The 21,106-nt window shown below is 38.3% G+C and overlaps 1 protein-coding gene across 1 annotated transcript; it reads left to right on the forward strand.

The window, feature by feature from the left end:
* Nucleotides 1-300: 300 nt before the first annotated feature.
* ENAM (enamelin) lies at nucleotides 301-17,420 on the forward strand. Its single transcript, XM_043448046.1, has 8 exons — nucleotides 301-351; nucleotides 4,071-4,139; nucleotides 4,257-4,307; nucleotides 5,418-5,459; nucleotides 7,254-7,532; nucleotides 8,515-8,577; nucleotides 10,013-10,063; nucleotides 14,580-17,420. The coding sequence occupies exons 1-8, from the start codon at nucleotides 301-303 to the stop codon at nucleotides 17,418-17,420; spliced, it is 3,447 nt and encodes a 1,148-aa protein (XP_043303981.1).
* Nucleotides 17,421-21,106: the final 3,686 nt, after the last annotated feature.

The raw sequence follows: 21,106 nt of genomic DNA on the forward strand, positions 1-21,106 counted from the left end.
TTCATTTAACATTGGGCTAATGTACACATCCCCAATAAGCAATCAAGTTTTGTCAATTTTGTCAACTTTTGTCACTAAAGGTATCTCAAAATATGGTGCTTGGGTCATTTTCTGATTTAGCTTTCACCCTACTCTTAAAGCAACTGAAGATTAAGCTTGATTTTGAAGACTCTTTAATAAAGGTAGATCTGAAGCTTTTCTACTAGTTCCTTCATTCATTTGCTTCAATTCTATATTTAGGTTTCTTCTCATGCAAAATCTATACTTTTCTTAAAGGCTTATGAAAATTTTGGTGAAAAAATGCTGCTGCAGTGTAGGCATGAAGCCTCTTCTCCTAAGCTAGATTACTTGGTGAGTATTTTCATTTATTTTTCCTAATACAAACAGATCACATATCAAACTAAATGTTGTCAGAAGTACATTTGAGAAGATAAAACTATTTAAACATGTCAAAAAAAAAAAGAGATCTGAGTTGACAGATGGAATGTTAGAACTAGAGCTAAGAACTTACATAGTCATTGTATCCCACAGCAATCACAGTAATTAAAAATACTTTTTTGAAAAAACAGCTAAGCATAGACTTTCATCTGATCATGAACTTTTAGACATGGAACAAATCTTAAAAGTCATCTAACATAATATGTTAATTTTATAAAAAGAGAAAATGAGTGACATTTTGTATTTACAAAATAAAAGATCACATATTCCTATATGAGTGTATAATGTTATCAAGAATCTCAGTGACTGCTACCATAGAAATTAGATGGATAATTAAGCAAGAGAGAAATTAAACATACAGAAGTTCCCCCAAAATCTTGGGCCATAATCTTAGAAAGTAGATTTAGGAAAGCATTTACCAATATTCTCTTTATTAGCTTCTTTGTGTTGCAATAGCCTATATTAAACACACTAATTTCAGTTATTTTTAATTCTCTACAATGTTAGAATTCTAAAATCTTTATTTAGTAGGAAAGGCGCTTACATACTACTGCTTCCTTTAATTGCACTCTTCCAATTTCTCTGATACATAAAAGGTAATTGATTACACTTACAGTTTAGGAAAATGATGAAGTGTTCTCTAATTATAGTGCTTCTATGAGAAGCAAGCAGAAGGGTGAAAACTGGCTCAAGTCACTTCTAGATCATTTCATGCCCAGAAAATACTGGGTTGGCCACAAAGTTCATTCAGGGTTTCTCTACAACATCTTATGGAAAAACATGAAGGAACTTTGTGGCCAACCCAACAGAAGAAACAAAAGGAATGAACAAATATTGGTGTGTATATCCTGATTAATATGCTAGTAATCGTCTTGCATCTACTAAATCATGAAAATATATCATTCTGATTAAAACCTTTATTTTTGTCTATTGTATATGCAAATAGAACAGTTTCTTTTTTTTGCTGAATACAAAACAACAGTATTTATTTAAAAACTCATTATACATCAGACACTATGCTAAGCCCTTTATATTTCTTTTTTAATTAATTTATTTTAATTGGAGGCTAATTACTTTACAATATTGTAGTGGTTTTTGCCAAACATCAACATGAATCAACCACAGGCACACATGTGTTCCCCATCCAGAACCCCCCTCCCACCTCCCTCCGCATCCCACCCCCCAGGGTCATCCCAGTGCACCAGCCCTGAGCACCCTGTCCCATGCATCAAATCTGGACCGGAAATCCACTTCACATATGATAATATACATGTTTCAACGCTACCCTCTCAAATCATCCCACCCTCGCCTTCTCCCACAGAGTCCAAAAGACTGTTCTATACATCTGTGTCTCTTTTGCTGTCTCACATACAGGGTCATTGTTACCATCTTTCTAAATTCCACATATATGCGTTAATATATTGTATTGGTGTTTTTCTTTCTGACTTACTTCACTCTGTATAATAGGCCCCAGTTTCATCCACCTCATTAGAACTGAATCAAATGCATCCTTTTTAATGGCTGAGTAATATTCCATTGTGTATATGTACCATAGCTTTCTTATCCATTCATCTGCCGGTGGACATCTAAGTTGCTTCCATGTCCTGGCTATTGTAAACAGTGTTGCAATGAACACCAGGGTACAGGTGTCTCTTTCAATTTTGGTTTCCTCGGTGCGTATGCCCAGCAGTAGAATTGCTAGGTCATATGGCAGTTCTATTTCCAGTTTTTTAAGAAATCTCCACACTGTTCTCCATAGTGGCTGTACTAGTTTGCATTCCCACCAACAGTGTAAGAGGGTTCCCTTTTCTCTGCACCCTCTCCAGCATTTATTGTTTGTAGACTTTTGGATAGCAGCCATTCTGACTGGCGTGAGATGGTACCTCATTGTGGTTTTGATTTGCTTTTCTCTGATAATGAGTGATGTTGGGCAACTTTTCATGTGTTTGTTAACCATCTGTATGTCTTCTTTGGAGAAATGTCTGTTTAGTTCTTTGCCCCATTTTTTGATTGGGTTGTTTATTTTTCTGGAATTGAGCTGCAGAAGCTGCTTGTATATTTTTAAGATTAATTCTTTGTCAGTTGCTTCGTTTGCTATTATTTTCTCCCATTCCGAAGGCTGTCTTTTCACCTTGCTTATAGTTTCCTTCATTGTGCAAAAGCTTTTAAGTTTAATTAGATCCCATTTGTTTATTTTTGCTTTTATTTCCATTACTCTGGGAGGTGGGTCATAGAGGATCCTACTGTGATTTATGTCGGAGAGGGTTTTGCCTATGCTTTCCTCTAGGAGTTTTATAGTTTCTGCTCTTATATTTAGATCTTTAATCCATTTTGAGTTTATTTTTGTGTATGGTGTTAAAAAGTGTCCTAGTTTCATTCTTTTATAAGTGGTTGACCAGTTTTCCCAGCACCACTTGCTAAAGAGATTGTCTCTTCTCCATTGTATCTTCTTGCCTCCTTTGTCAAAGATAAGGTGTCCATAGGTATGTGGGTTTATCTCTGGGCTTTCTATTTTGTTGCAAATGGTACAATTTCTTAAGGAATTACCTTTAGAATAAATCTTGTTCAAAGATGTAAATACAAGAGTTAATTATACAAGCCTTGCATAATTAACTAGAGTGGGGTAAATAAAATCCATGAAAACAATCTCCAAAATTCATATATAAGTCTATAGTATCAAACTTCCTCTGTGCTTAATCAGTGTCTAACAAAGAGACACATCTATAGTTTTGCCTTTTTCTCCATTTCTTTTACCAGCTCTTGAATATTTGTAAAAAGATAAAATAATAGAAATAATAATAGAAACAATAGCAGAAAGAAGCATAATTCTAGAATATTCCTGTTTACATAACTAGCCTTTTTATAAAGAAATGTGGTCTACAGCACCTTAGACTGTAGCTCAAAGTACTGATTTTGTTCTCTTGTGTTTTTTTTTTAAACTTTTTATTTTGTATTGGGGTATATACATGATTAGCAATGTTGTGATAGTTTCAGGTAAGCAGCAAAAGGACTTAGTCATACACATACATGTATCCATCCTCCTCCAAACTCCCCTCCCATCCAGGCTGCTACATAACATTAAGCAGAGTTCCATGTGCTATACACTAGGTCTTTGTTGGTTATTCACTTTAAATATACAGTGTTCAAAATAGATTTTGGATTGTACTGTCATTCAAACTGAGATTATCCTCAATGGTGAATATAGTCAGACACTACTATGCCTTTCTAAACTAGCCTAGCAACTAGAAATTCAAAATCACCAATATTTATATTTTTCAAGATAAATTCCTAATTTCTAATTTCCACATTCCAGGGCTATGAACCATTTTCTCAAGCATCAGTGTATTCTCTGTCTCTGCCTCTCTGGCTTTCATCTTTCCTTTTTAAGCAGATTAGAACACTACCAGGTAACAACTATCTAATAGTTTCTTAATGCAAAATAAACATGGCAGCAGTGGCCCTTGAGATTGTGTATATCTATACTCTCCTTGACAAGCAGATGGGCTAGTGCTTAGATAAGCACCAAGTGCTTACCTAATGCTTAGATAACCCCCAAGTGCTTATCTAATGCTTAGATAACCCCGGCATTGTTACTTCAAAATTCAAAAATAAAATCCAGTTTTGCATTCCAGGTACCAAGTGGAAAAATGAAGATTCTTCTGGTCTTTCTAAGCCTGCTTGGTTATTCCGTTGCTATGCCAGTGAGTATTTTAAAAATGTTAGGACTTTATGTTCTGCTGTTGCACAGCTTGAGGACAGTTCTTGGACTTATTTCAATCGATGTTCTGAACTTGTCACACATATTCTCTCACTTCCAGTTGCAAATGCAAATGCCCCGAATACCTGGATTTAGCAGTAAAAGTGAGGAGGTATGTATGTTCAGTCTCAGGAGAGACATTTTCCAGAGCCCTTCCTAGAGTTCATTTGAAAAGGAGGATACTAAGGAGTTCCCTGGTGGCCTACTAGTTAGCATTCTGGGCTTTCAACGCTGGGCCTGGTTCAATCCCTGGCCAGGAAACTGAGATCCTGCAAGCTGCGTAGTGCGTGAAATAATAAAAATTAAAAAGGAGACTACTGGAAAACTTTCCAATATATAAAATTTATTATAAAAGAGGTAGAGACTCTATCTCTTAAACTCTCAAATCAAGACAAAGTAAGTTATTTCCCTAGCATTATCCCACCTATGTGCTTCTCCTTTTCAAGGTATAAATGTGAATTTTTGTTATAGTTGATGTTAGTTTCCTTATTAAGTTTTAAAACTGACAAAGGTTGCCATTTCTACCAGGGCTTGTTAGAAGGCAGTCACTTAAGTATATAAATACATTTCATCTTTTCATAGATATCAAATTCCTAAGTCCTGAAGGCCAAAAGAGGAGAGCAGAACATTAAAAAACTTCAAAGTAGACACTATTTTTATCCTCTATTACTCTATATTGATTCTTGTCAAAATAAAATCTGACTTAAAAATAAAGTGCCACAGAAGTTTTTTTCAGTTGCATACTTATTTTTTTTAGGAAATTTTTTAATTTTTATGTATTTGTTGGTTGCACTGAGTCTTTGTTTTGCATGCAGGCTTTCTCTAGTTGCAAAGAGCAGGGGCTACTTTTCATTGCAGTGCATGGGCTTCTCATTGCAGTGGCTTCTCTTACTGTGGAGCACAGGCTCTAGATGCACAAACTTCAGTAATTACAGCATGCGGACTCTAGGGCATGTGAGCTCAGTAGTCGTGGCACATGGGCTTAGTTGCTCCATGGCATGTGGAATCTTCACAGACCTCTACTGGCAGGCAGAGGTACCACCTCTATATCCACTGTACCACCAGAAAAGTCTGAACTGCATACTTATTTTAAATTCATGCATAATTAGTAAAAGACATTATGACAGTTGTACCTAAAAATCAGAAAATTAACTTATTTCTTGTGATTTCATTTAATAAAATTTTCACTTCCTGCCACATTAATGAATTCCTTTGGTCGCAGATGATGCGCTATGGTCACTTCAACTTTATGAACTTCCCGCATGTAAGTTCCACTTTATATTAATTCTTATGATTTCCTCTTCATATACAGATAATTATATGGTTTGTCTCAGCTAATAAAGATACCAATCATTATTCACATGTTTTAACAGTCATTATAAGAATTTCAAAGAAGAAAAATCATTGCATCTATTGTACTTTCATGTAGATAAAAACCATTTATTAATTATGCTGCTTCTTTATATCTGAGAGAAATTGGTTCTAAGACTACAAAAGATATATTTACAAATAATGAGAACAAAAAAATAACATAGGTCAATGCTGGGGGGGAGGGTAAAGTTTTATGTGGATTATCTTGAAAGATAGCACTAAAATTATGAAACTAATTTTTATCTAATTTTTAAAATTTAGATTATACTTCCCACTATGTGCTAACTCTTAGAACTAATTAATAATTAATTCATTATTAATTTAGAGTCAAAATTTTTGGCATAATTTTTCTGAAAAGATTTTATGATAGTACAATAATACTATATATTACTTTCAACTTTTATGACATGATCATGAGACCCACTGCAGGGGAAATAAATCGACTTCATCAATTTTACCTTAATCTTTTTCATTCAAGTCATTCTCTTTTAATGCTCCTCACTTAAAATTATCATCGTCAATTTTTCTTCTTTATCTATTGGTAGACCCAACTTTTCAAAACTCTCAATCTCAGTTTTAGCAACTTTGCCAGTGGTTTGAAATTTTTACCAACTTAATTAATCATAAAATCTCACATCTTAATGCAAGGTTGCAATTTCACCTTCCATTAATCCACATGGCATTTGCAGACTATTGTGTGTATATCAACCATAGACAGTGAAAGACTGATTAATGAAGACTGGAGATAGAGACTGGCGATATATCAGAGAGGGAATGTTTGAATGGGAACTACTGTTGTAAGAGGTTAATTCGTACATTACCATTTTCAGATTATAACTACTTTTGCTTCCCTGTTGTTACTGTTGTTCAGTCACTAAGTCATGGTCAACTCTTTGTGACTCCATGTACTGCAGCTTGTCAGTTTCCTCTGTCCACTATCTCCCAGAGTTTGCTCAGATTCATGTCCATTGAGTCGGTGAAGCTGTCTAACCATCTCATCCTCTGCTGTTCCCTTCTCCTTTTGCCTTCAATCTTTGCCAGCATCAGGGTCTTTCCTAGTGCATCAGCTCTTCTCATCAGGTGGCTAAAGTACTGGAGCTTCAGCGTCAGCATCAGTCCTTCCAATGAATATTCAGGGTTGATTTCCTTTAGAAGCGGCCACCTTGTAATTTTGGAGATTTTCATTATGAAAACAGAATTATGAGAATTCACCAGTAATCAAGAAGCACAGCCCCATATAAGGATGTTTACACACATAAAATTTTTATTCTTTCTCTCTTTCTCCTTTTTTTTTAACACTCTCACTTCCTTTGTCTTCTTTTTTTTCTTTCTCCTTTCTGTCTCCTTTTTGTAACAAGTCACAGGAATTTTGAACTTGATATCAACTCCTTTGTAACCTGACTTGTACACCTCTTACCTGAGTCAGGGCTTCAGAGTTAGAAAATTATAAGCCAAATTCTTTAACTGAAGTTTTTCACCTCGTTGTGCCTTTTGCTTTGGTTGGTTTTCTGAAAGACTGAAATTCACTTGTGTAAGAAAACATGTAAAGAAATTCCAGCTAAAGAGCTTAAAGCTTCCATTGTTGACTTAAGCTTCCTGGGCTGAGTTTTAGAGACCGCCTGCAGAGGGTGGGGAGAGCTACAGTCTCAGCCCCCGTGTGACTTCCCTGTTGTTTGCTACCCTACAGCTGGCACCCCTGGGTCCCTTTTATGGAAACGGTATACAGCTCCCTCAGCTCTTCCCACAGTACCAGATGCCCATGTGGCCTCAGCCACCACCCAACAACAAACAGCCACAGAAGCCTTCATCTCCCTCAGCACCCAAACACCAGAGCAAGACAGATCAAGCCCCTGAGACCCCGAGTCCCAACCAGCCTCAACCGAGCGAGTCCCCACCAAACCAGCATTTAAAGCAGCCATCACCCACCACAGCTCAGCCACAAGAGGAGGAAACCCAGACACCTCAGGTGAGGCTCACTCAGCAAGATTCCAAACCAGAGTCATAAACGGCCTCAGAGGGATTGGGAGAACAACGCCACCCCCACAAACACACTTTCTCCAGTGCTCCCCAATATAGGTATCACTATGCACAAAATAAGCCTGGCGTGCTGTAGTCCATGGGGTCGCAAAGAGTTGGGCATGACTGAGCGACTGAACTGATATACAAAATAGAATCATGTACTGTTGCCCTAAAGAGGTTCCTATTAAACTACACAGGCAACATGGTATGAACATGGGCACCAACAGAGGATCAGGGAATACAGATTCGAATTTTATCCTGGCCCTTATTAGTTGTATGACCCTGAGCAAGTCATTTTGCCTTCTAGACTCCACGTTCATCACAAGGAAATGAAATGTTCTCCAAGTCCCTTACAGATCTGTTCTTCAATGATCTAGAACATTGCCCTGAAAGTTAATACTGCTTCCAGGACTTCAGGATAGCACAAGTGTAGCCCTGATGTAAAGCAAGAAGATGTGCAGATGGTTTCTCAAGATCTCATCCAGTGTAGAGCTTATATTGTCTTGAGTCGATTAACCTTTCATTATCAGACCTATTACTGCTGTAGAGAATACAAAGTTGAATGAAAAGACACTCCTGGGTTTGAATCCTGGCTTCAATAATTTACCAGCTGTGAGATCTGGGGCAAGTGACTCAATTTCTCTGAACCTCAGAATCTTAAGTGAAACGAGAATAATGACAGCACATTATTACATTGGTATGTGAGGATTAAATGAGTTTACCAATATAAAATTCTCAACACATTACCTAGAACATAAGTGCTCAATAGTACTAAGTGTTATTATTATCATCTCTGTCCTTCAAAAGTTCACAGTTTAATGCAAAGGAAGATATAAACCTCCAAGTTCCAAACAATTGTCTTTAATAGGTTTGTTTCATTTTCATTTATTCTCACTTCCACATCACTCTGATTCTTTTGTTCTCTCTAGGCATTCCCACCATTCGGCAATGGGCTATTTCCCTATCAACAGCCACCGTGGCATATTCCACATGTGAGTATTTTTCCCTTAAATTAGAATTGAAAATAATATTATCATGTTGTATCTCAAGCTAATTTGAGTTCATACATTCTAAATAGAATGCCATATGTCAATGAGTAGAGAATATGAAACAAAATCATCATATCAGTAATAATGTATTATTGGAAAAAGAAGAAGTTTTAAATGGATTTTTTACTCAAATTGGTGACATGAACAGAGCCTAAATCATCCAACACTACTAAAAACTTAATTAATGAATTCATTTCAAGGGCTGTGCCCCTTCACTACTATTCCTCACCCAAGAGATTAGAAAATACAATGGTTATCCTCATTCAATGTAACAGGGAAATTAGGACAAATAGAGTTTCAAAACAATGACTAGACTGAGATTTTTCCATAATATCTTATTATTTCGAGCTAGAGATACTTCATTATAAGGAATCTTGCAAAATAATAATTAAAAGAATCCTCTTAAAAAAAAAGAATCCTCTAAAGTGTAAAATCATCAAAATAAAACAAAATAATGAAATTGCATGACAAGCATTACAAAATATGAATTGCAAAATAAACTCTCTAAAGAAATATTAAAGGTCAGTTGCAACTGAACCAACAAAAACAACAATAATAAATATTTGATGATGCTTCATTCAGCTATGGCATTGTTTTTTCTTGTCTACAACTCTACAACCAAGAGTTTTTCTTATCACCAAGGAAAAATTTCAAGGAGTAAAACTTCCTTACTTCTTTTTTTCCTTGTAAGAGTGACATCCTTTTTACTGGCAATAATGAACTAAGAAAATGAAGGCAGTACCAGGTAAAGATTGAAAAAGCAGATAAACATGATTCTCTGGCTGAAATAGCTATTAATCTAATCTACATAAAACTTCTGTGGGAGTTGAATTGCTTTTCCAAACCCTCCCATGTGCAGAAACTCAACCTCCAAGTTTGATTAGGAAAATAACCTTGGTTTTTAGTATAACCATATTATAGTAATAATCCAGGATGGGTTGTCAGTTTGTCATCTTAAATGTAAACATTTTAAAAATAACATCATTAATCTCCATTATTAGATATTCTAATGTGGATATTTGGATCCTCATAGCACTCAAATCTCTCTTTCTCTCTCTCTCTCTCCTTTCTGTGTGTGTGAGCACGCGCGTGTGTGTGTTGGTGATGGGACAAGACGACTGCTAGGAGATGCAGCCACACATAGTATTTTGAGTAACATAACCAAGGATCCAGTTAAGGTCTTTGTATTTACCAGAATTCATTGATGGTTATGTCATAATTATTAATAGCTAGATTATAAGAACAAATGACTCGGAAACTAAAAGCCAGCAATAGTGCTAACACTGACAAACTATTCTTAAAACATCTTGGCATTTACAATCAAATGGCAGCACAAAAAGTGGTTTTCTCTGTGTTCACTATGTTTTTAATCTTTCAGAGGATACCACCAGGTTTTGGACGTCCACCAAGTAGCAATGAAGAAGGTGGGGTAAGTACAAGTAAAGCTACGTTCTTCACGAGTATTACATTCTGAAAGTCTCTGCTTTTTTGATCCCTATCTAACAAGAAAGTTAAAATCCAACACATGAATCTGTAAGCTCGAGCACCCATGATTTTTTAAAAAGTGAAACTAACCAAGTAACCTAAAATAAATGCGATGTATCATTTCTCCCCTACATGTACTGAAACCAATTTCTCTTTCTCTCCCTCTCTCTCTCTGCCCCCTCTCTGAAAAGCAAGCCTAATAACCTTTGCTCAAGGTTGACCTAGACTGTTAACAGTGATGGAACAACTAGTCAACAGGAATGAAGAAAAACTACCTTAGAATGCTATACTCAGGACGGAATTAAGTGATCATCTAATACCCTCATTGTACAAATAAATTGAAGCTTTGTTGCTGTTCTTCAGTCACTCAGTTGTGTCCGACTCTTTGCAATGCCACAGACCGTAGCATGCCAGGCTTCCCTGTTCTTCACCAACTTCCGGAGCTTGCTCAAACTCATGTCCATCAAGTCGGTGATGCCATCAAACCACCTCGTTCTCTGTCTTCTCCTTCTCCTCCAGCCTTCAGTCTTCCCCAACATCAGGGTCTTTTCTAATGAGTTGGCTCTTTGCATCAGGTGGCCAGAGTACTGGAGTTTCAGCTTCAGCATCAGTCCTTCCAATGAATATTCAGGATTGATTTCCTTTAGGATTAACTGGTGTGATCTTGTTGCACTCCAAGGGACACTAAAGAGTCTTCAACGCCACAATTCAAAAGCATCAATTCTTTGGCACTCAGCCTTCTTTATGGTTCAACTCTCACATCCATACATGACTACTGGAAAAATCATAGCTTTGACTAGATGGACCTCTGCCGGCAAAGTAATATCTCTGCTTTTTTTTTTTTAAGCTTTCAAGTTTATTTATTTTACCGTGGACCATTCAAAAGTCTTTTTTAACTTTTTACAATATTGCTTCTGTTTTAGGTTTTGGTTTACTTGGGCAGTGGGATCTTAGCTCCTTGATGAGGGATTAGAAACTGCACCCCTTGCATGGAAAGGCAAAGTCCTCCAGGGAAGTTCCAAGCTTCCAGTCTCTGCTTTTTAATATATGAGGTCTAGGTTTGTCATAGCTTTTCTTCCAAGGAGCAAGTGTCTTTTAATTTCGTGGCTGCAGTCACCATCTGCAGTGATTTTGGAGCCCAAGAAAATAAAGTCTCTCACTGTTTCCATCGTTTCCCCATCTATTTGCAGTGAAGTGATGGGACCAGATGCCATGATCTTCGTTTTTTGAATGTTGAGTTTTAAGCCAACTTTGTCACTCTCCTCTTCTACCATCATCAAGAGGCTCTTTAGTTCTTCTCTTTCTGCCAGAAGGGTAGTGTCATTTGCATATCTGAGGTTATTGATATTTCTCCCGGAAATCTTGATTCTGGCTTGTGCTTCATCAAGCCCAGCATTTTACATGATGTACTCTGGATATAAGTTAAATAAGCAGGGTGACAATATACAGCCTTGACATACTCTTTTCCCAGTTTGGAACTAGTCCGTTGTTCCATGTCTGGTTCTAACTGTTGCTTCTTGACCTGTATACAGGTTTCTCAGGAGTTATGTAAAGTGGTCTGGTATTCCCATCTCTGTAAGAATTTTCCAGTTTGTTGCGATATACACAAAGGTTTTAGTGTAGTCAATGAAGTAGATGCTTCTCTGGAATTCTCTTGCTTTTTCAATGATCCAGAGGATGTTGGTAATTTGATCTCTGGTTTCTCTGTCTCTTCTAAAACCAGCTTGAACATTGGAAGTTCATGTATTGTTGAAGCCTGGCTTGGAAAATTTTGAGCATTACTTTACCAGCTTGTGAGATGAGTGCAATTGTGCAGCAGTTTGAGCATTCTTTGGCATTGCCTTTCTTTAGGATTGAAATGAAAACTCACCTTTTCAAGTCCTGTGGCCACTGCTGAGTTTTCCACATTTGCTGGCATATTGAGTGCAGCACTTTCACAGCATCACCTTTTAGGATTTGAAATAACTCAACTGGAATTCCATCACCTCCACTAGCTTTGTTCATAGTGATACTTCCAAGGCCCACTTGACTTCACATTCCAGGATATCTGGCTCTAGATGAGTGATCACACCATCGTGGTTATCTGGGTCATTAAGATCTCTTTTGTATAGTTCTTATGTGTATTCTTGCCATCTCTTCTTAATATCTTCTGCTTCTGTTAAGTCCAGACCATTTCTGTCCTTTATTCTGCCCATCTTTGTATGAAATGTTCCTTTGGTATCTCTAATTTTCTTGAAGAGATCTCTAGTCTTTCCCACTCTATTGTTTTCCTCTATTTCTTTGCATTAATCACTTATGAAGGCTTTCTTATCTCTCCATGCTATTCTTTGGAACTCCACATTCAGATGGGTATATCTTTCCTTTTCTCCTTTGCCTTTCACTTCTCTCTTTTCTCCAGCTATTTGTAAAGCCTCCTCAGACAGCCATTTTGCCTTTTTGTGTTTTTCTTGGGGATGGTTTTGATCATCGCCTCCTGTATAATGTTACAAACCTCTGTCCACAGTTCTTCAGGCACTCTGTCTATCTGATCTAAACCCTTGAATCTATTTGTCAGTTCCACTATATAATTGTACAGGATTTGATTTAGGTCATACCTGAATGGTGTAGTGGTTTTCCCTACTTTCATCTATTTAAGTCTGAATTTGACAATAAGGAACTCATGATCTGAGCCACAGTCAGCTCCCAGTCTTGTTTTTGCTGACTGTATAGAGTTTCTCCAACTTCAAGTGCAAAGAATATAATCAATCTAACTTTGGTACTGACCATCTGGTGTTGTCCATGTCTTGTAGAGCTGTCTCTTGTGTTGTTGGAAAAGAGTGTTTGCTATGACCAGTTCGTTCTCTTGGCAAAACTCTGTTAGCCTTTGTCCTGCTTAATTTTGCACTCCTAGGCCAAACTTGCCTGTTACTCCAGGCATCTCTTGACTTCCTACTTTTGCAATCTAGTCCCCTGTGAGGAAAAGGACATCTTTTTTTGGTGTTAGTTCTAGAAGGTCATGTAGGTCTTCATAGAACCTGTGATGCTCATGGGGTTATTATGAGCATTGACTGAGGTAACATATATAAAACTCAGTGCCTAGTACTCAGTAAGTGCCTGACAAGTGTTTTATATATATATATATATATATATGTATATATATATTATATAGTATACTGCTTAATATAATAATATATAGTATAACATTTAAGTGCCTGACCTCACTTGATGCATTATAATCTAGGAGGTAGCTATTATTTTATTATTTCCCTTTTACAAATGAATAAACTGAGGTTAGCCCAGAGTCATATTATTAGGACTTGTGGAATAGACATTTTAACCTATATTTGTCTAAAGCCCCACTCTTTAGCACCATGGTTTGTATGTTATGCTATGAGTTTAGAGTTTATCCTGTAAGGTAAGGGCAACTTTAATTAGTATTTGAGGAAAATGACAGAACTTTCCCAAACACCCACCCCCAACCTCTACTACTCTGGTGGCAATGGAGAGGCAAGATTAGAGGAAAGTAAAATTTTATCCAGAGTAACCAGTGAGAAACCTGTTGCAATAGCACAGGGGTATTGGGGACAAAGGGGGTGGGGCAAAGGCAGAGGTTTAAATTTTATAGATTTGGTCTAGGGGGAACAGAGTGAAAACTTGGGAAACTGGGTTGTTTGTTGTTTAGTCGCTAAGTCATGTTCAACTCTTTCGCAACCCCATGGACTGAAGCCTTCCGGGCTCCTCTGTCCATGGGAGTTCCCAGGCAAGAACAGTGGAGTCAGTTGCTATTTCCTTCTCCAGGGGATCTTCCGGATCCAGGGACTGAACCTGATCTCCTACTTGGCAGACATATTCTTTACTAGCTGAACCACCAGGGAAGCTCAGATTTTAAAGATTTGGTCATTAATTGTCAGGGGGAAACAGAGTGGAAACTTAGGAAACTGGGTAGATAGTGCTGAACGCTGATTACATATAGAACACTGGAGAATGAGGTGTGGGGGAAATGAGTCTAGTCTGGGTACATACAGTTAGAGGTACTCATAAGATCTTAAGTGTAGCAGTCTTGCTGTCTCAACCTCAGGAGAGAGTCATGCACCGGAATTATGGCTTTATGAGTCACTAGCATGTATCCATATTGAAAAATTGGCCTGCAATAAATTGTGCAAAGCAGGTGTGTTAAATGAAAACAGAATAAGGTGGATAGAGGATGGATTTCTTAAAAAAACAAACAAACAAACAAAAAACTTAGATTTAGAATCCAGGTCTAAGAAGAGAAAACTACGTACTGCTCAGAGAATAAGAGTACCAGAAGGGAGAAAGGTGATGGAAACCAAGGAAGAATCAAATTTCAAGAAAGAAAGCATAACCAGTGGTAATTTTAAAAGTATATCACTAATAGATTTTTCTATCCCTTCAAAAAAATTCCAAGCAGCACCACAGTGGGAAACAGAGAGTAATTATTAATTTCCATCTTCTTCCTACAGAACCCTTTCTTTGGATATTTTGGATATCATGGATTTGGGGGCCGTCCTCCTTATTATTCAGAAGAGATGTTTGAAGATTATGAAAAACCAAAAGAAGAAGATCCTCCTAAAACAGAGACTCCAGCCACTGATCCTTCAGTTAATTCAACAATTCCTGAGACTAACTCTACCCAGCCAAATGCACCCAGTCCCAGAGCGGGTCAAGGCGGAAATGACACCAGCCCAGTAGGAAACAATGGTCAGGGGCCTAACACTGTGGGCAACCCTACAGTTCAAAACAACCCTGTAGTAAATGTTTCAGGCCAAGGAGTTCCAAGAAGTCAAACCCCATGGAGACCAAGTCAGACAAATATTCATGAAAATTATCCACATCCTAACATCCGAAATTTTCCTGCAGGAAGACAATGGCGTCCTGCTGGTACCTCTATGGGGCATAGACGTAATGGGCCTTTTTACCGAAATCAACAAATTCAAAGGGGTCCTCGGTGGAACGCCTTTGTTTTGGAAGGCAAACAAGCAATTCTTCCAGGATACCCAGTATATCGCAGAGCTTATGCCTCCACCGCAAGGGGCAATTATCCCAATTATGCAGGAAATCCAGCAAATTTCAGAAGAAAGCCTGAGGGGCCCAGTAAACAACCTGCGGGAACCATTGCCCCTCTGGATCCCAAACATGGTACTACTGGCCACAATGAAAACATCCAAAATCCAAAAGAGAAGCCAGTAAGTCAAAAAGAAAGAATAGTTATTCCTACGAGGGATCCAAATGGCCCCTGGAGAAACTCTCAAGACTATGGAGTTAGTAAATCAAACTATAAACTGCCTCACCATGAAGGTAACATTCTAGTCCCAAATTTTAATTCTATTGATCAACGTGAAAACTCTTATTACCCAAGAGGAGATTCCAGAGGAACCCCAAATTCTAATGGACAAACTCAAAGCCAGAATTTGCCCAAAGGGATTATTTTAGAACCAAGAAGAATCCCATATGAATCAGAAATTAATCAGCCAGAAATAAAGCACAGTACATATCAGCCTGTGTACCCTGTGGGATCTCCTTCCCCTGCAAGGGAACATTTTCCTGCTGGAAGAAATACTTGGAACCAACAAGAAATCTCTCCACTTTTTAAGGAAGATCCTGGAAGGAAGGAAGAACACTTATCTCATCCTTCCCATGGCTCTAGAGGACTTATTTACTACCCTGACTACAACCCCTATAACCGCAGGGAAAACTCACCATACCTTAGAAGTAATACCTGGGATGAAAGAAATGGTCCTCCCAATACAATGGGGCAACATGAAAATCCACACTATCCCATGACTACTCCAGATCCAAAAGAGACAATCCCTTATAATGAAGAAGACCCAACTGATCCAACTGGAGATGAACCTTTCCCAGGACAAACAAGATGGGGTGTGGAGTTGAACTTTAAGAGAGACCCAACAGCTAGGTATGAAGGCAAGCAATATACCTCAAACCAACCAAAGGAATACCCTCCCTATTCCTTAGATAATCTATCAAAGCCCAGGGAGTATTTTCCTTATGGTGAATTTTACCCCTGGAGCCCAGATGAGAATTTTCCACCACATAATTCTGCTCCCACTATACCACTGCTTGTGGAGAACAGGGCCTATTATCCTAATAATGCTGTTGGACAAGAAGAAAACACTATGTTTCCTTCTTGGAATTCCTGGGACCACATGGTTCAAGTCCAAGGGCAGAAAGAAAGAAGGCCATATTTTACCAGAACTTTCTGGGGTCAGCCAATGAATCTACCCAAAGCCCCTGCTAGTCCACCATACCACAAGGAGAACCAGCCTTATTCCAGTAACTCCCCAACTGGGTTTCAGAAAAATCCAACATGGCATGAAGGTGAGAATTTGAATTATGGCATGCAAATCACTAGGTTAAATTCACCAGAGGGAGAACATTTGGCTTTTCCAGACTTAATTCCTCCACATTACCCAGGAAGTCAAAAAGAAACACGTCTATTTCACCTAAGCCAGAGAGGCTCTTGCTGTGCTGGTGGCTCCACAGGGCCCAGGGACAATCCACATGCTCTACAAGACTATATTCTATCTTTTGGTCTTGCACCAGGGGTGAACCAAGACACCAGCCCTCTCTATACAGAAGACAGTCATACTAAGCATGAAAGACATACTATTTCCCCAACAAGCATCCTACCTGGCCAAAGAAACAGCTCAGAGAAAAGACTGCCTGGAGAAAGTCAAAACCCAAGTCCTTTCAGAGATGATGCGTCCACTCTGAGGAGGAACACACCATGTTCTATAAATAACCAATTGAGCCAAAGGGGAATTAGGCCCCTTCCTGAAGCCAGTTCCCTTCAATCAAAGAATATACCTTGCCTCAAAAGTGATCTTGGAGGAGATGGAAACCATGTTTTGGAACAAACATTTGAAGGCAACCAGCTCAATGAAAGACCTGTTGATCTTACTCCTGAGCAGCTTGTTATGGATACACCTGACGAAGGTCCCAAGCCAGAAGGAATTCCAAGTGAAGTGCAAGGAAATGAGGGCAAAAGGCAGCAACAAAGACCATCTACGATCCTACAGTTACCATGTTTTGACTCCAAATTAAGAAAGTATTACACCTCCAGCACTGGGACTCCATCTAGTCTTGGAAGGCAAGGCTCATTTGATGGGGATTCAATTATGCCTACTGAAATTCCTAACTCATTGGCTGAATTAGCCACTGGGGCACAGTTTCAGAATATAAATGTAGACCCACTCAATGCAGATGATCACACTCCATTTGATCCTCTTCAAGTAGGGACCAATCCACAGGACCAGGTTCAAGACTGCTTATTACTTCAGGCCTAGGAATCATCTCCAGCAAGTATTCTCTGGGGAAGGAAAATACCTGCTGTGCTACAGTGGTTTCCAGACATTTTCTCCCCCAAGACTTGATTAAGTATCTCACCTTTTCGTGATCCCTAAGTTTTTCCCCACTCCAGCACAGGAGGCTGGGCCTCTGGGGTTTGCTAGATTCAGTATTGTCACTAATTAGCACAGACTTTAAAAAAAAAAAAAAAAAAGGAAGGCTCTGACCACCATTGCCCTGAAACTTGTAATCCACTTGTCTGGATTAGTTTCTTTGTGCTTGCTGATTCTTCCTTTCCCTCTCAAAGTTCCATACTTGCAAAATTGTCTGCATTTGCAAGACAGAAAAGCAGATGAACTTGCCATTTTATGTATGGAGATCTATACATCAATATAGTCCTAATGCACTGTACTTTTTACTTCCTTGTGTTGGTCTTTTTCCTGGTTAATATTCTCCTTCAGAACTTTTCTTCCACTACCTCCTTCTTCACCTTTATCATTTCCTTTTTTAATCTTCCTTCTTTATTTCTATCAACCACTCTGTGTGTAGCTTTTTATTTCTCCTTCCCCATTTTTCACTCTCTTTTTATGTACTAAGATACCTTTAACTATCACTAGTCTTTATATCCAATTTCTCAATTTTGTCTTTTCTTCTCAGCTTTCTGTTCTGTTTCCCAGTGTATCACTTGTCAATCTCTTTCTTCTGACTCCTTTTCTTCATTTTTCTCTCTGCTATATCATTTGCATAACTTAGAACTGCATACACATCTCACTCCCTCCTTGTGTTTACTCTAAATTCCATACTGATTTTTTTTTCTTGGCCCAGCCTAACCATCACTGCAGAACATATTTTGGAAATAGTAGACACTGATACCTATTTTTATTTTTAACTTTTGTATGGTCTTTACCAAGTAGACACAGCTCAGTGAGAGGAACACATTCAAAAAGAAGAATAAGGGAAAAGAGGATATTTACCCAGACCTAGTAGCCTGGGGACAAGACTTGGGAAGGTAAAGAGGGAAGGACTCCCTCTCTTCAACTGAGCATCCAGATAAAAAAGTAGGACTTACCGTACCCCATCATCAACTCATAATCTGCAGGATCTAGAGAGTATCTTTAGGGTAACACTATCCTAACAAGAGAAACACCCAAAGGTTAATTTCTTTAGTAGTACAGTATAAGTGGTCCTACCAGTGTAGTCTACTACTAACATAGACTTATTCTTCATGCCCTGGTAGAATTATTCAAAATTACACTCTCTTTGTATCTTGATTAAATAGTGTAAATTATTTTGTGAAGTAGATATTTCTATACTGCCTTGCTTAGAATACATCTAGGTGTTTTGTGTTGTTTTTATTAATGGCACTTTGGCCTACTTTCTGTATATTCCTTCCCAGAGAGGAAGAATTCTCCAAATTATCCAGAAAGTTACCTGTTGGCTCTTAGGAGTTTATTAGGAGAAAGTTTCCTGGGACAGATTGTGTAAGATCTCAGACACTTGGGAAAATACATTGAAAACTTCCTGAGAAAAGGAATCTTTCCCCTTGAGTCTTCTTGAGTCCCTGACACAGTGTCTTGCACATAGTAGATAGCCAATAAATATTTATTGGTTTTTAAACAGCGTTGAAAGCTCCCATGAAAATACCACAGTAAGCTTGTCCTGTGGGTACACCATCTGGGATGCTAAATGAGCCGCCATACTCCATAGCTTTATATACTCAGCAACGTTTGCATTATAGAACACCAGGGTTTAGAGGTAGATTATCTACACCAATCCACCAGTTGCTTAAATCCACCAGCACTACCACCAGATTTTAATCACATGTTGAAAAATTATTAACTTATTCTATATAAAACTGTCTCTCAAGAATTATCCTCATCAAAATAAAACTACATTGTTATGTTTCACTACTTCTTTTCAAATGATTTCTTTAATCTAGACACGAATACTTTCACTGTAAAACATTCATTCACTCCAGTATTTCCTCAAAATGCACAGATCATATATTTTTTTGGCAGATATGTCGACTGATCTTTATCTATGAGGCACCACAGCTTTAACTTATCATCTGAGACATCTGTAATATAAAATGTAAAAGCACAGTGGAACAAAAACATCTACTGAATTTGAGAATGTAGAGTGAGAAAGGGGGGAGGGAACATCTCTGTAGAAGACGACTCTTCATCTCACCACCATCATCACTACTACCACAGGTATTCTTCCATAAACTCAGACACCAGGGCTGAGTTTCTTACAGTAAAGAAATTATTTTGTGTGCCCTTGCTAAGCAAAAAATCAGCTCTAAGATGAAGGTGCACACAGTGGTGATGGCAGGCCTTGAAAGTGACGCCCTCTTGTCTTGAGTGCCCCCATCCCACCTCCATGGCCCAATTTCTGTGCTGAGTTCCTATGTCTAGTGGTCATCACCTACTGATTCTAAAATAACTAGATATATCCTGGTGATGACTCATTGATAAATTAAAGAAGAAGAAAACAATATCTGAGGATAACAAACATAGGAAATAATTCAGCGAGGCTAACAAACACTTGCCTTATAAGTTTTTCTGTCTCACAGCCTATAACAGATTTCTCTAGGGGTACCTGGGCAATGAGCCAGTTGGCCAGAGGAAGATATATATATTTTTACTTTGAGCAAAAAGCAAAACAGGATGATGAAATATAGGGTCGAACCACCTCTTAAACTTCAGCCTAGTAGCCATTATCACAGAGATTATTCCCTGGCTTTTTGGATTCCCTGAACTAACATCAGTCTTAACTTTATATATCTTAAAAGAAATTTACAAGACATGACATGTCTTTTATCATTTGTTTTGACATGTCTCTGGCCTCACTTAACTGGTCTCCCTCAGTCGTGACCCTGAGGACTATAAAGAAGATTCATCTTGCCCTCAGGAAACCAAACTTTATTTCTAAAAACCCAAAAGGGAACTAGAAATAAAGGACTTGAAATCAACAGCTGTCTCCTTCACAAAACCTCAAAGGTTTCACTGTGACTCAGGCCAAGTATCCAGCTAAAACTCAGAAGAACTGCACTTGGTAGAAAATAGGTAATCATCATTTCACAATGAGTTATAGTTCTTGGTTTGTCTACCTGTTCTTCCATGCCTCTGCACCTAATCCCTAGCCCAAAAATCTCAGTCACTGGATCTTCTCTCTCTTTGAATTCACCACGAATAAACAGGTAACAAACAGAACACCATACTGATGGAGCAGAACTCTTCAAATAAAGGAGCAAGGAGGAAACTAAGCTGTTGGTCAACACAGATATAACTGTGAAACAGATGAAGCTGTCCTCAGTGCCCCATCACCTCCCCAGTCAAAGACCCTCTGCCATCATAGCGCTCCATGTCAACTCCCTTAGGACACACATCCTCCATGTCTGTGCTTCATCAAAATGGGACAGTAATTTCCTCTGCACTTAATCACATAACTGTGCCTCATTCCTTTCTGCACTGTATAAAGCAGGTATTTGCTGTGGTTAACCTGGCAGAAACATTCCTTCTCCAGTGTTGGTTAATATGTAGTCATGCCCTTAAAGAGTGAGTCAGATCACGGCATATTTAGAGAAGGATATTGGTAGAAAACTTTGTTTGGTCAGGACCTTGTCAGTCCCTCAGCCATTAAACCATGTTGGTAACTGACTCCTTTACCTAGGATTCAAGCT

The sequence above is a fragment of the Cervus canadensis genome, chromosome 26 (genome assembly GCF_019320065.1).
Source record: "Cervus canadensis isolate Bull #8, Minnesota chromosome 26, ASM1932006v1, whole genome shotgun sequence".
In the NCBI taxonomy this organism is placed as follows: Eukaryota; Metazoa; Chordata; class Mammalia; order Artiodactyla; family Cervidae; genus Cervus; species Cervus canadensis.

What these genes read in the sequence shown, in the direction of transcription:
- ENAM (XM_043448046.1), top strand. Translation starts at nt 301, where the DNA reads ATGCTGCTGCAGTGTAGGCATGAAGCCTCTTCTCCTAAGCTAGATTAC. An exon ending in ACTTTATGAACTTCCCGCAT is followed by an intron (nt 5,460 to 7,253) that starts GTAAGTTCCACT and finishes GCTACCCTACAG; the next exon opens with CTGGCACCCCTGGGTCCCTT. An exon ending in GTAGCAATGAAGAAGGTGGG is followed by an intron (nt 10,064 to 14,579) that starts GTAAGTACAAGT and finishes TTCTTCCTACAG; the next exon opens with AACCCTTTCTTTGGATATTT.